This window comes from Physeter macrocephalus, chromosome 14 (genome assembly GCF_002837175.3).
Source record: "Physeter macrocephalus isolate SW-GA chromosome 14, ASM283717v5, whole genome shotgun sequence".
NCBI lineage: Eukaryota > Metazoa > Chordata > Mammalia > Artiodactyla > Physeteridae > Physeter > Physeter macrocephalus.
Window position 1 is genome coordinate 116,232,875 of NC_041227.1, and position 16,345 is coordinate 116,249,219.

The window sequence follows — 16,345 nt, forward strand, 5'->3', positions numbered from 1 at the left end:
CCCTACATCGGCAGGCGGACTCTCAACCACTGCGCCACCAGGGAAGCCCAAATAAATATAGATTTTCCATGGCTTCCCCAAACACTTGGATTAATGTTTTCTTGGAATGCCCTTATTTGATTTGCCAGCTGATTATAATTTTCGGAGGACACTAATGACAACCCAGGTGTGATGTCTACAAAGCTCCACGTTAAGGCAGCTTGCATCGCAAACCTGCCATTCAGGTAATGACTGCCACCCTCTGGAAAAACAGGCTGGGGCTTCATGGGGGAAGTCCATGTGGTAATGCCTGGATGCTTGGGAAGGGTGTGAGGCCAGCTGTAGGACTTGACTTGGTGGAACTGGGCAGACGGGTCAGGGATGGCTGTATGAAGATTTTGTTGAGTGTAGGAGAAAATTTCAAGAGGGTGGAAAGAGCTTTACTGAAGAGACATGACTTCTTTTTTGTCTCTCAGCTCAAATTAATTTCCTTATCATGATACCAGCAAAGGTAGTAATTATCATGACTACCTACCATGATTATGGGTGCCAGGAATTGCAGTGGGGCAAAGGTACTGTTTTGCATATTTTAATTTCCTTCTCTGAAGTTCTGACTTTATGAACTTCCTTGTTTTGTCTTCCTCATAGTGACTGACTCCATAGTGGACATATGCTAGGAACATCATCAATACTTCTTTTTTTTTTTTTTTTTTTTTTGCAGCACGCGGGCCTCTCACTGCTGTGGCCTCTCCTGTCGCGGAGCACAGGCTCCGGACGCGCAGGCTCAGCGGCCACGGCTCACGGGCCCAGCCGCTCCGCGGCACGCGGGATCCTCCCAGTCCGGGGCACGAACCCGCGTCCCCTGCATCGACAGGCGGACTCCCAACCACTGCGCCACCAGGGAAGCCCCGGGCTTACTTTTTTCTTGCAGTTATTGGCATTTTGACAAATAGGTTCCAGCTTAAGAGCTAATACCTTAAATTATTTTGGCTTTTCAATAATTCATGCATTTGCTATGAATTTTAAAAATTATGTGATGCTTTCTTCAGTTCTGATATTTCCATATGTCAGAGGTGCTATATGTAGGTAGGAATGAGATTTGAGTTCTAGGAGGGCTTGGCTAACCTTTCTAGACTTTACCTTCCTCATCTCTTAAACAAGTGGATTCAATCAGTTGCTTGCTATGTTTTCTTCTAATGCTACTATTTTTTGATTTGAACTTAAGCATGATGCCTAATTAACTATTAGAGAAATATAAAATGTGCATTTAGGAAATACTAAAACAATCTGATATTTCATTAAGGACAAATTTACTTAGGTGTTTCTGATATTAAATCTTTTAGTTGCTTGGCTTAGAGACGTTTTCCCTAAGGAGCCTCTTATCTGCATATGTTAATATTTTACTTTGCTGTGAAAAAATTCTAAGAGGTAAAAGAAATGAAGAGGCTAAAGTAACATGACAATTTTTTTGTCATAGAAACTCATTATAGGAGCTTAACGCTTTGGGAAAATATTTGACTAGGCACCTGAAAGATATCTTACTAAACTTAGGTGGAAGTAAGTTTGCAAAATTTTGTGAAATATTTTTTAGTATTTATCTTTCTTTTAAGTTTTTATTCGGCTGTCCTTCCTGGATGCAGCTCTCTACAATTCTGTAAAATGAAACTCTGTTCACAGCATTTGGGAGTGACATGAAGGAGGTCTTATTTTTCCATTAGTTAATTCTTATAGGATTAATAAGAATTAATTAATTCTTATGGGAGTATTAAAAAATTAATAATATGGGGAACATGCAAACAAATACAAAAGCACTCACCTGAAGCTGCTAAAGCAGTAAGTTCTCAAAATTAGTTGTACGTTGTAATTACTTGGGAATCTTTAAAATATATGGATCCCTAGGTTCTAACCTTCAAAAACCTTGATTTAATTGATCTATAATGTAGCCTAGGCATCAGAATTTTTTAATCTCCCCAGATGATCCTGAGGTGCAGCCAAGTTTGAGAACCCCTGTGCTAAAGTAACTTTTTCGGATCCCTTTCTCTTACCTACCTTTTCCCACTGTAACTTGTAATTCAAGTCCTTGCTCTCCTCTCAGCTTTATGACCTTTCCACCTATATACAATTGCTACATTCCTTAATAATGAATTTTTATGAAGTTTAGTTTCCAACTTCACACATCATTAACAGGGTAGGTGTGTAAGAGCATTACTGGAAAAATGAACTTTTAGTAAAGGCATGCATTTGACTGGATTGAAAAATATTAAATGGATCTATCCATTCAACCATGTTATTATGGTACTATTGGAAAATATGTTGACATAAATATTCCAAAATAATACTTGATACCTCTCTGGATTAGCGAAGTATTTCTTTAAGTGGATTTTGGGTAATGGAATAGCTGTTATTTACTTAAAGTGTTTCTGTAATGGAAACAATAGAATTTGTTACCAACTCCTTTAAGTGGATTGGGTGTGTGTGGGTCAAAACCAAATACAAATGAAAACTTCTTTAGCTGGCAACTCGCCTGAACCTACAGGCACTAATCAGGTTGTAATGGGTATTTTGAAATATTTTTGGACTTATTTAGATGTGGGAGAGATGTTATTCTATATTGCCTAGAGCCTAAACTCATGCAATTGTCTCTTTATTCAGGAAAGTGGTTTAATTTCTCTCTACTTGTCTGAAAAATTTATATGTTGAAATCTTAACCCCCAAAGGTGATGGTTGTAGGAGGTGAGGTCTTTGGGAGGGGCTTAGGTCATGAGGGTGGAGCCTTTATGAATGGGATTAATGCTCTTACAAAAGAGACCCCAGAGAGTTTCCAAGCCCCTTCCTCTAATGCTACTATTTTTTGATTTGAACTTAAGCATGATGCCTAATTAACTATTAGAGAAATATAAAATGTGCATTTAGGAAATACTAAAACAATCTGATATTTCATTAAGGACAAATTTACTTAGGTGTTTCTGATATTAAATCTTTTAGTCGCTTGGCTTAGAGACGTTTTCCCTAAGGAGCCTCTTATCTGCATATGTTAATATTTTACTTTGCTGTGAAAAAATTCTAAGAGGTAAAAGAAATGAAGAGGCTAAAGTAACATGACAATTTTTTTGTCATAGAAACTCATTATAGGAGCTTAACGCTTTGGGAAAATATTTGACTAGGCACCTGAAAGATATCTTACTAAACTTAGGTGGAAGTAAGTTTGCAAAATTTTGTGAAATATTTTTTAGTATTTATCTTTCTTTTAAGTTTTTATTCGGCTGTCCTTCCTGGATGCAGCTCTCTACAATTCTGTAAAATGAAACTCTGTTCACAGCATTTGGGAGTGACATGAAGGAGGTCTTATTTTTCCATTAGTTAATTCTTATAGGATTAATAAGAATTAATTAATTCTTATGGGAGTATTAAAAAATTAATAATATGGGGAACATGCAAACAAATACAAAAGCACTCACCTGAAGCTGCTAAAGCAGTAAGTTCTCAAAATTAGTTGTACGTTGTAATTACTTGGGAATCTTTAAAATATATGGATCCCTAGGTTCTAACCTTCAAAAACCTTGATTTAATTGATCTATAATGTAGCCTAGGCATCAGAATTTTTTAATCTCCCCAGATGATCCTGAGGTGCAGCCAAGTTTGAGAACCCCTGTGCTAAAGTAACTTTTTCGGATCCCTTTCTCTTACCTACCTTTTCCCACTGTAACTTGTAATTCAAGTCCTTGCTCTCCTCTCAGCTTTATGACCTTTCCACCTATATACAATTGCTACATTCCTTAATAATGAATTTTTATGAAGTTTAGTTTCCAACTTCACACATCATTAACAGGGTAGGTGTGTAAGAGCATTACTGGAAAAATGAACTTTTAGTAAAGGCATGCATTTGACTGGATTGAAAAATATTAAATGGATCTATCCATTCAACCATGTTATTATGGTACTATTGGAAAATATGTTGACATAAATATTCCAAAATAATACTTGATACCTCTCTGGATTAGCGAAGTATTTCTTTAAGTGGATTTTGGGTAATGGAATAGCTGTTATTTACTTAAAGTGTTTCTGTAATGGAAACAATAGAATTTGTTACCAACTCCTTTAAGTGGATTGGGTGTGTGTGGGTCAAAACCAAATACAAATGAAAACTTCTTTAGCTGGCAACTCGCCTGAACCTACAGGCACTAATCAGGTTGTAATGGGTATTTTGAAATATTTTTGGACTTATTTAGATGTGGGAGAGATGTTATTCTATATTGCCTAGAGCCTAAACTCATGCAATTGTCTCTTTATTCAGGAAAGTGGTTTAATTTCTCTCTACTTGTCTGAAAAATTTATATGTTGAAATCTTAACCCCCAAAGGTGATGGTTGTAGGAGGTGAGGTCTTTGGGAGGGGCTTAGGTCATGAGGGTGGAGCCTTTATGAATGGGATTAATGCTCTTACAAAAGAGACCCCAGAGAGTTTCCAAGCCCCTTCCATCATGCAAGGATACAGGCTATGAACTAGGAAGGAGGTCTTCACCAGAATGCAACTGTACTGGTACCTTGGTCTTGGACATCCCAGCCTTCAGAACTGTGAGGAATAAATTTCTGTTGTTTTCATAAACCACTCAGTCTGTGGTATTCTATTATAGCAGCCTGAATGGACTAAGACAAGAGCAATTCTTTATCAATAGGGTGACCAACCACTCCAGTTTGCCTGGGACTGAGGGGTTTCCTGTGCAAACTGGGATGAGTTGATCACCTTAATTGGTACAGAGAAAATTAATACTTTAAGAATATTTTATTATTATTTTTTTAACATCTTTATTGGTGATAATTGCTTTACAATGGTGTGTTAGATTCTGCTTAGCTCCTTGAATGAAAAATTATTATGTTTTGATTTATGATTACCAATCCTATATAAATTATGATAGTAAATGGAAGGTTAGTGATTATTTTCTGGGTCTAGTATTATAACTTTCCCTTCAGCTTGTTGTTTTTTGAATATTCTTCAAAAAATTTTGCTAGCAGTGCTCAAATTTCACCTTGAGAAAATATGTATATTTTATGTCTAATTTCTAGATTTCAGGAAAGAGATAATAATGTCTAAAATAGCAGAGTGAATTGATGCTAAAGTAGAGAAAAATATTAATTTTAAGATCTGCTTTGAGACTGAAGTACCCTGTTAACATAAAGATGTTCTCCTAGTAGAATGAAATAGAAAAAGAGAACTAATAACGTCTAATATGGATCTCTTCTTGCCCCTCAAATCATCAGAAGTTTGCACAGAGAAGTACTGCACAAAGAAAACTCATTGAAGATGTTATAAGTTGGTTATTTTTGAAATTCTTGGAAGTGATCACACAGTAAAGATAAATATATAATTTTACCCCAGAGAATTAATGTATTTCACTTAAACCAGTAATACATTTTTGCAATGATGTGATTAACATGGGTTCCTTTTGCCTAATTTCAGATTGTTAGGGGTTGGTTTTCTATTCTTTATGCACTGAGAATCAGAAACACCAATTATTCCCTTAAAGGGAAGACTAATCCAGTTTTAACACATGCCCAGTTCAGAAAATATCAAAAGCAATCCTTTCCAAGCGAGTATTCAAACACAGAGACAAAAAATATTCAGGGCATTGCCAAAAAATATCTTGGAAGCGATCCTTTCCAAGAGAGTATTCAAACATAGAGGCAAAAAATATCTGAGGCATTGCCAATGTGTTAGATGACCATGGAACTAAATGACACCACTTTTAGGTTAACAACTGGAAATGGAGTCAAGGGTCCCATATCTAGACCCAGATGTGATAATCCAGTGACTGTTTGGGTCAATGCCTTTATTGTTCTGGGCCTCAGTTTATTTGTAAAGTGGGAGAGTTTGACTAGCCTGTGCCTATGGGCCATTAAATTGTTAATATCCTATCATTCCATGTACAACATTCTGATCATGTCTTAGTGAACATGGGGATTTCTGTCTTCCTTTCCTCCAGCATTACTCCTCTGTACCAGCCTTGGAACAATGGTTTACATGGCTACAATCTGAGAAAAAGGCATCTTCTTCAGAGGACAGAGGTGCACAGTCTCTGTTTTAGTCCCTGCTATACCTCAACATAGTAGGATGGATCCTAATGTTTGCAATTCAGATCTTAGATGAGTTGCTCCCCCTCTTAGGGTCTTAGTATCTGTCTGTAAGGAGGATCTTTTTTTCCTGAATTTCCTTTTCTAGCTTTAAGTTTCTTTTAGGCCCTGAAGGTTATTTATTTATTTATTTATTTATCTATCTGTGAGATAGAATAGTTTTTGGTCATCTCGCATTCTCAGTGAGGCCTTTCTGTGTGTCTCTTTCTCTATCTCCACCCCGCCTTTCCTGCAGGCAGAAGTCTAGAGATCTGGAGAACTTTATGAACCACATCTTGTCCCTAGGTTGCATGGCTGCAGGTGACAATTCTGCCCAGTGTTTGGTTGCTGCAAACACATTCAAAGCATTAACTTCCCTCTGGCCCTTTTGTGCACCATGAATGCTCTGAGAATCCATCAAGATGAGACCTTGAGGTCTTGTCTTGCCTTATGATATAAATAAAATAAAAGACATGATTCAGCTGATGTGGAGTTTTATTGGCTACAAAACAGATGCACAATAATGGGAATCTGACGATTGTATTAGGAAAGTAGAGCTTTAAGCTCATGAACTCATACTCTGATTGAAAAAGTGCAGCCGTATATTAAGATCATTTTGGAACATCTGGTGAGATTGTTACAGAGAAAATAAAAGATTCTAAGTTTGATAACTCCAAGGATACCTCTTAGAATTCACCCATTTGTGTCTGGGCAAGGACTTTCCATTGGAGGAAAATAGTTTTTACAATTGGCAGAAACTTTTATTGACCTCATGCGTACTTTTAGATCTCATTCACCTGAGAAAGAATTCTTCTTCCATTGATGCTGTCCTGTATGATGACCTTGATCTTTCGAGCTGCAGGTGAAAAAAAAAGAGGAACAAACAGGCCACTGCCATGCTCTACCCACCATCTGAACTGTACTCCTTTTCAGTTCCCTGTTCTTAGTACCCAAAGGCTCTCTGTGCCTTCCAAAATGATCACTAAGCCAGATGGTAGGCTCCGCTGGAGTGAAAAGGGATCTTACCAGGAAGATTTTTCCTCCTACCCTCCAGGAAATGATGGTATCTGAACAGTGTCACCTTCTAGCAGTCAAGACCTTCATCCTAGGTGTTCCTGATACAGAATCTAGTCTCTGACCACAAGTGCTGGAGGGGGCCTTTCTGCTTATATGGGCTTTGAGCACTTGCACCACAGATCCTATGAGCTTATAGAGCACTAAATGCCATTCTGGGGACCTCACTTTAAGATCTAGAAAGCATGCCTCATGAAGGATGGGTGAGAAGCCAGGAATGTTTATCATGGTCTCAGTTTTCAACGATATGATTTATTTGAATAAGTGCTTTGTTGATACATCAATAAACCGATTCCAGACCAAAGGGAAGACTTGAAACCATTAATAGAGATCCAGGGAGAACTTTGTTAAAGTCAAACCTCTCCAATAGTAGATTGGACCACCCCCTCCAGTAATGGGTTCCCCATCCCTGGACATGGCCAAAGAGAGGCTGAAGGACCATCTGTTGGGATCTTGCAGAGGGATGGCAATGAGACCAGCTCTTCTGTGATGGTTACTTGGACTCTGAGTCCCTGAACCTCTAATGCCTTAGAACATTTTTATCATAAACTAATCAGAAAGTGCCACCTGTCCCAAACTGTGGTTTCTTAGAACTTTTCTGTGAGATGTTAAAAGTAATCTGAGAGGGCTTCCCTGGTGGCGCAGTGGTTGAGAGTCCGCCTGCCGATGCAGGGGTCACGGGTTCGTACCCCGGTCCGGGAAGATCCCGCATGCCGCGGAGCGGCTGGGCCCGTGAGCCATGGCCGCTGAGCCTGCGCGTCCGGAGCCTGTGCTCCGCAACGGGAGAGGCCTCAACAGTGAGAGGCCCGCGTACCGCAAAAAAAAAAAAAAAAAAAAAAAAAAAGTAATCTGAGAAAATAGGGTTCCCAGGTCAAAGGTATTTGGGAACACTGGGTTAAACAAAGTAAAATTTTTGCTGTGGTTTCTTTCTCTTTCTTTTTCCTTTTCTTCCCTGCAGCAGTATTTGTTCCATCGTTAATACTGAAATACAGCCTGATTTTTCACAAAGAGGATAATAGTACACAGTATTCCCAGCCATATCAGGCCATAGAACACATCTTTTATAATACACAATTAAAATCTCACGGGACACTAGTGTGCAACAGAATATAGTTTGGGGAATTACGTGAAATCACTTCCTCTTAATTTTCTAGGGGTTTGGTCAACAGATCCCATAACTTAATAGAGATATAATAATATTAATGATCATTTTTATCTACTGATTGCAAAGAGCTTTTATATATATTCTTTAGGACAATATTGAGAGCTCACTTTGTTCTGTCTTATCTAATTTGTTAATTCAATATTCCTGGCAATTTGGGAAGAAAATACAAATTGAACACAGAACATTCAGGAGTACATGAGGGGTTATGAGTACTGCAGAATGGATAAATGTGCTGATTTATTTTAAAAAAGTAGATTCAAACAATGAAAGAATTTTTTTTACCTTTCACACTCGACTTAGATTCTTCCATTGTCCTATAAAAGTGATAAAGGCTCGTTTTAGTATTGGCAACAATCATAAAAACTTCTCAAGATGAACTAACTTCTTTTTTTTTTTTTTTTTTTTTCGGTACTCGGGCCTCTCACTGTTGTGGCCTCTCCCGTTGCGGAGCACAGGCTCCCGGCGCGCAGGCTCAGCGGCACGCGGGATCCTCCGAGACCGGGGCACGAACCCGTGTCCCCTGCATCGGCAGGCGGACTCTCAACCACTGCGCCACCAGGGAAACCCCCTCCCCCCCGGGGCGCGAACCCGGTTCCCCTGCATCGGCAGGCGGCCGCGCAACCACTGCGCCACCAGGGAAGCCCTGAACTAACTTCTTTTGCCTGCTTGTAAATTCATAGCTCTTTCACGAGGATAACTGTCTGAGTTCTGTAGTCTCAAGGTCGTGAGTTCATGGGAGAACCTTCCTGGACGCAGAAGGCAGGGAGTACTGCCTCCCGCTGACCCTGGGGTCAGGAGAAGTCTGCTGGATCACCTCCATCCTTTCAGCCAGCTGTAGGCTTTGCCTTCACTAGGATCCTTTCCAGGGTCTGGGTCTGAATCTTGGAATCCTTCGGCTTTTCAGATTGTTCAAAGCTTGTTCCAATAACATTTTATTTATGTGTCAAAAAAACTTCTAGCCCTTTCTCTTGGATCATAGAACATACGTGCCCTTTTTGTGGACAGGTATACCAAAAGTCAGAGATACCAGATTGAAAATCTAGACATCTCAATCTCTTATGAATCTTTTCCTGCTGTTAGAATAAAACATTCCCCCCACCTTTCTTTTTTTTTTTGGAGCCAAAATTGTGTGCATTCCCACTGGGAAATACTATAGCCAAACCTTCTTGGTTCTTTCTAAAGATTTTAATATATTAGTTGAAACTGTTGACCTCATATCTTAGTGTCCTGGGAATAACAGCTGATGAATTCACACTTGCTACTTAATGGAATGCAACCTGATCTAAATATCTTCAGAAGAAATTCAGCATAAACCTTTCTTTCTCTAGAGTGAGGATGGCTAACAGGACCATAAAGTATGTGAATGCACACAAGGGCGGATACCCTTTCCGTTCTCCTCCCTGCCAGCCTTTGCTTTACCCTCCATTCTCTCCATCCAGGAGCTGGCGGTAGGTGGCGATTTCCTTCTCGAGGTGGGTTTTGATGCCCAGGAGGACCTTATATTCGTTGCTCAGATGCTCCAGATCATGCTGTGGCTGCATCAGTTCCTCCTCGTAGTGGGAGATGATTCTTTGTATGTCCTGGAGTTGGCAGGAATACCGAGACTGGGTCTCTGATAACGTGTTTTCTAAAGCAGATTTCTGAAAGAGGAATGATATATTTTTTTCATCAATTGATTGATGGCCTGATTCAATAGCCTGTGCTTGCTGAGTAGTGAGACTACACCAACCACTGTGCTGGGTGTCTTTGGTGGAGCTGGGACTGCGTGATGAGGAGCAGGCTGACTTACAGGTTTGGAGCCAGGCAGCGAGGCGTCAGGACTTTCTGAATCCCATTTTCTGGGCATAAAGCCTTTGTGTCAGGGAGCTCTCGGCAACTTCACCGCATTTCTGTAGTGCTTATTATTTACGTAGCTTGTTTGGGAGTGGGTATATGCCACCTTGCCCTGATCTCTTCCTTACCTCCTTATGCTTACATTTTGTCTCTGGCCAGTCTGAAAACTCCTAGAGGAAAACGGCAGCTGGACTGCTGTCTCTTTGTATCTTCAGAGAAGGGTCTAGGGTAGGGATGCCAGAAAAAATAGGGGGCACCTGACTCAATTTGAATTTCAGGCAAGCAACGAGTAATTTTTTAGTATAAGTATTCCCAAATATTGCCCCAATATTGCACGGGACTTACTTATACTAGAAAAATCATTTTGTTGTTTATCTGAAATTCAAATTTCACTGGGTGTCTTACATTTTAATTTGGTGAATCTGGCAACCCTAGTCCCAAGCAATGCTTTTTGATTATGACAATGGTAACATATGGTTATTTTTGAGGAAATTCTGAAAGCTGCAAAATGAAGGATACAGAGAACTGAGTTCAAGTCCCTGTTCTGTTTGAATTTACCACCTGCTTTTCTGGAGCACATAACTTTGATCTTAAAGAGAAACTCATAACTGTGCTATATACTCTCACTTTATCAAGGCTGCTAACTTTCAGGGGGCCCTTCCTGCTGCCTGGACATTAAGCCATATGTCCCTGGTCTCGTCACTCTCCTGTTCTCCCAAAGGGCTATTTCATTCCTTCTCCTTTGTCCTCAAACCTTCCTCCCCCCATCCTTTCGTTTAGCCCATGGCCTTGCTTCCTCTGTCGCCGGAGAGATGAAAGCCATCAGGAGAGGACTCCCACCAGTTCCCGCCATCACTTCCACCCGGAGATGTGAATCTGTGTCTGATACTCATTCCCCTCCTGTTACAATGCATGAGCTGTCCATGCCCCGGTCATTTCAGCAATTGCCCACCTTCTTGCAACGTGAATGTTTTCCTCTCTCCTAGATTATTCCCACCAGCTTTCAGGTAGAATAATTTCTCCCACCTTAAAATTTGTTCTCTCTTGAGCCCATAGCTACCTTCAGCGATCAGCCGATTTCTCTGCTCTCCTTTGTTTATGGCAAAGTTCCTCAAAGAGTTATCTATACCCTCTGTTTCAAATTCCTCCTGACCTTCCTCCAAGGGTCAAGGCTACAGTGTTACCCCAGGGCCTCCCCTTCTCTCCTCTCCTTTCTTCTTCTCTTTGTTCACTCACTGCAGCCACACTGGCTTCCCAGCTGTTCCCTCCACCTGGAACCGCCTCCCCATAGCCACATAATGCACCTCCTTATCACTTTTAGGGTTTTGCTCAACTGCCACCTTAAAAGTAAAGCCTCTCTCAACCATCTTGTTTAAAATGACTGTTCTTCACCTGGCATGCCTAACCTACCTCTCATGTTTCGTTTCTTTGTAGCACTTTCCTCCCTCTAACATGTTACATATTTTGATGATTTGTGCATTTTTTGTCTATCATCCACAGTAGAATACAAACTTCCTTATTATCGAAACTTCAGTACTTAGAATAGTGTCAGATACTAGGATGCGTGAAAATGGATTTATATGTCTTGCTGATCTCACAGGGTTGTGGTGAAATAGCTAATGTTAAAACGTTTTGAAAGCTATAAAACACTGTAATTATGCTTGTGTTCACTATTATCACCTTGACAGTGTACATTTTAAATGTCTGTTCATCGTCACCCATTCCTAAAGCATAGCAGTAATATACCACGTGCACCTACAACAAAATGAACTAATTATTTCTCCTCAAGACTGAGGGCAGAGTAGCACTCGGGAATGATATTGATGAGTGATTAGAAGATTCAGATCGGCTAAAAAGGGAATCCAATGATAGGTTTTATTTAATGAATTTTGAGCGCTTATGACGTGCATAAAAGCGTTTTACTGAAAACCATGATGATTAAAGAAATGACTTATACACAAGAACTTACAGTTTACTGGGTGATAAGACACACACATAATGAATAAAGCAGTACTTTGGAGTCAGCCAGGTCTGGATTTGCCTCCTATTCATGTTGGCACCAGAATTTCTCTTTATTGGAATTCGGGGGGCAGCATGGTTGTAAGTGGGGAGAGTACTGATAGAGTTTATGAGGGTGTAAATCTGCCCAACCCCCCTGCTACAAACCACCATATGGCTTCACCACTGGCCACTTACTAGCTGTGTGACCTTGGCCAATTCACTTAACTGTTTGGGGCTTTGGTCTCCTCATCTCTAAAAGCGGGACACCAAGACCTACCTGGAAAGGTTAATGTGAGGATTGGATGATATTTAATGTAATGAATATGGCACAACACGGACACCTCAATAAATGATAGCTCTTATTATCCTCATCATGGACAATCTGGATGGAGAGTGGGAATTTGGATGGAGAGATGTCCCAAGGGAGTTGGGGAGATGGGCCTGGGGGAGAGGTCAAGGAAGGCTTTGTGGAGAAGGAGGTACCTGACCCAGGATTTTCCCAGCTCAAACTGACCTTGTTGCACTGTGCCTGCGGGTCAATCTCCAGGGCCTGGAGAGTGCGCTTCAGCTCATGGATATCACTTTGGCTGCTCTGCACAGCTGTTGGACGGGCCACCTCCTGGGTCGTGGCTGCGAACTGTGAGACCAAGCAAAGAGCAGAGGCATTGGCATTGGGACCACTTGGAAATGGAACCTTTGGGAAGTTTGGGCATCTTTCTTTTACCTGCTCTTTATATCAGCTGTCCAAGTCTTGACGCTGCTTTATTATACACTCATGTTCCTGCCTCATGTCCCCCAGGACATTAATCAGATCTTCTCCCGGGGTTGTATCCACCTTCACATTGACCTTGAAGTCATTTGGCACATGATGTTCTTCCATTTCCTGTTTAATAACAGAGAGAGAAAATGAATCAGCTGTGACATCAGAAGGCTGGAAGTGTGTTAACGGGCAGCAGTTCACAGATCTTTAAAAAACTCAGCTGGAACTTCCCTGGCAGTCCAGTGGTTGAGACTCCGTGCTTCCACTGCAGGGGTCACGGGTTTGATCCCTGGTTGGGGAACTAAGATCCCACATGCTGCATGGCGTGGCCAAAACTAAAATAAAATACACATAAAATTTAAAAAAAAACTCAGCATATGTGGTTGCCACTCTTTCACTGGTTTGATTTGGTTTCTCATTTGTTGATGAAAAAACAATACGTTTTTTCTCTTATAATTTTATAAAGTAAAGAATAGCACCAGACAGGGTAATCAAATGGCCTCTGTGATTACTGACTTAGTCCCTGGCTGAAAACGTTTTGCAAAGCATTATGCTTACATAGCGTATAAAGAACTCTTCGGCAAATGTTCATACATGAAGTGATGACACAGTGAAACAGTTGGACATTTCAGGTTATAGGCCAAACTTTGGGGAAGCAGTTCCATAACCCAAAGCCAAAAGGTGTAGAGACTTTCAAAATCTTGTCAGTGAATTATGACTCTGTAGGGCTGACGCCCATAGGGTATTATAAAACCAAGAGACCACAGGAAAGGTTTCATTAACAATCACTGTCAAACCAGCTGTGCAGAAGCTGAGGCTCTTTGATGTTCATAAGCAATTTTGTTTGCCTAAAATGGGGATTGTTTTTCTATCCTTTCATCAGAGTCTCAGGGACTTTAGATGGATGGTAACTTTTTAAAAGTGAGTTAAATGTTTCTGGAAATTAGGACTCAGTTTTTGCCACCAGTTATATTTACCTGGATCAGTGGCAGATTCTCTTTATTCTATTGTCCCCAATTTGCTGCACGTTGGCTTAATGAAAGATAGATCCCACACATTTATTTTTCTGGTATATTTACAAACAGGTCTAGATAAACATTGTATATTAACAAAACTGTTGACCTATGTCATCGTTAATTGCGATTGTATTTTGGCTGTTGTATTTGACATCTGGGTAGATAACCCTGAACTTGGAAAAATTAAACATTGAGATGGTTCCTTTTGATTATTTAGCTTGAAGACAATAGGGCTGGCATTCTGACGGTGGTTTCTTCTGTAACTACTGAGTCACCTGAAATGTGCAGATTAAGAGCTGTGCTATTTACCTGGAGGTCCTGGGAATCCTACCTGCTCATGATGCTTCTTCATGAGGATGAGCTCTTTTCCTCACCCCCTCGACCTCCTGTTCCGGGTCTGTTGTGACAATGGTCAGACCATCCAAGTTATTTCGGAGACTCTCAACTTCAATTTCCAAGTTTTTCTTGAAGGAGTGTTCATTTTCATACCTTTGGTTAGAAGGAAGAGAAGAGTACACTTGCTGTTGGAAGGATTCACCTTCGTTTAGAGGTGAATATCTTACTTTTTACATTTAAGAAGAGCAAATGCATACAAGCTGTGCATCATTCGTATGTCTGTTTCATGAAGGTTTTTCTATGATGGTGACTCAACGTTATTTTTTTTTAATTAAAGAAAATGGAATAATAAACAGCCATATGCCCGTCACTTAGATTTAGCAACTATTAACATTTTACCATATTTGCTTCATCTATATTCTATTTTGTATTTTAAAGTAAATTATAGACATTATGACATTTCACCCCTAAATACTTCAGAATGTATCTTTTAACAAAAAGACAGTTTTCTAAATAAGCATAATAACATTATCACACCTAAAAAAATCAATAATAACTTTTAAATATTATCTAAGGGTTTGTATTCAAATTTCCCCATACCAAAACTATTTTTTTTAATTTTTTTATTTTTTGCGGTACGCGGGCCTCTCACTGTCGTGGCCTCTCCCGTTGCGGAGCACAGGCTCCGGACGCGCAGGCTCAGCGGCCATGGCCCACGGGCCCAGCCGCTCCGCGGCGTGTGGGATCTTCCCGGACCGGGGCACGAACCCGTGTCCCCTGCATCGGCAGGCGGACTCTCAACCGCTGCGCCACCAGGGAAGACCCCCCAAAACTATATTTTATATCCAGGTTTTTTTTTTAACTAGGGTCTGGTCAGGTATTTGTTCTCATCATGCCTTTTCATTATAATTTCCTAAGATGTTACATGTGGATAATGGTGAGATAAGTTTTCCTTCTGCAAAAGAGAAACAAAAACAAGAGCAATCCCATAAGCAAAGCAAAAAAACACCAAACAACCCTCCTGCCCCGCAGCACTGTGAAGAAGGAAGTTACCTAAGGCTGAAGTCATCCACTGCTCTCCTGGCATTGTCAATGAGAAGGATTATCTGAACCTTGGTCATCTTGCCATCTACTATCTGTAAAACACACACCAAGAGTCATTTCAGTTGTATACAAGCACACAGGAGAGCTGCGTTTATGCCCAGTTCCTGGGAATCTGACTTGTCAGCAGAGATGACCTCTTTTTCTAGCAGTGGAATAATGAGTAGTCAAATCAATAAATATTTACGGAGCAAAGCACACGAATGATTTTATAGTCAGGATATGGTCTGCAGTCACATTCAGTGTCTTTTTTTACTCTGACTTTTGACAGGCTCGATGCAACTGCTCAAAGAATGATATAGGCGGGGGAAGGAGAGTAATTGTGGAAAATGCTTTTTAACTTTCCAGTACGATGCACACTCGTTGCTGTTTTGCTTAAGCTCATCCACGTCTGAAGGTGTTAAAAGAAGTTTAGGTTCTGACTTCCTATTGTGAATATTAATTGGCTCTCCTAAAGTGCAATAATTATTTTAGATGAACGTAATTCTTCCTTGTGATAGCATTCATGTTTCTGATCAGTGAAACATGATCTGAGCAAAGTGTCACTGATGCAAAGTATCCCTGATATTAGTTTGTCAGACTAACTTTAAATGTATTTTATAGTACATTTAAACTAATTTTAAATGTATTTCATAATAGTCATCACATACCATAATTATTTTTTCCCTAAATGACCATAGCCATACACATAACTTGTAGGTATGTGTATGTATTTAAATTATTCCATGATGAGAATGCCCCAATTGTAGCTATCAAAATGTTAACTGAACAGGAGGAGGGATAAATTGGGAAGTTGGGATTAACAGACACACACTACTATATATTAAATAAATAAACAACAAGGATCTACTGTATAGCACAGGGGACTGTATTCAATTTCTTTTTTTTCTTTTTTTTTTTTTTTTTTTGTGGTACGTGGGCCTCTCACTGCTGTGGCCTCTCCCGTTGCGGAGCACAGGCTCTGGACGCGCAGG

General features: G+C 40.2%; 1 protein-coding gene across 1 annotated transcript; it reads right to left on the bottom strand.

Moving 5' to 3' along the window:
• Nucleotides 1-6,867: 6,867 nt before the first annotated feature.
• Nucleotides 6,868-15,406, bottom strand: KRT23 (keratin 23). Its single transcript, XM_024130165.1, is given in 8 exon segments — nucleotides 6,868-6,941; nucleotides 8,607-8,638; nucleotides 9,744-9,964; nucleotides 12,673-12,795; nucleotides 12,883-13,041; nucleotides 14,266-14,301; nucleotides 14,303-14,423; nucleotides 15,324-15,406. Coding segments are annotated over 8 exon segments (834 nt in total). The 5' UTR covers nucleotides 15,392-15,406.
• Nucleotides 15,407-16,345: the final 939 nt, after the last annotated feature.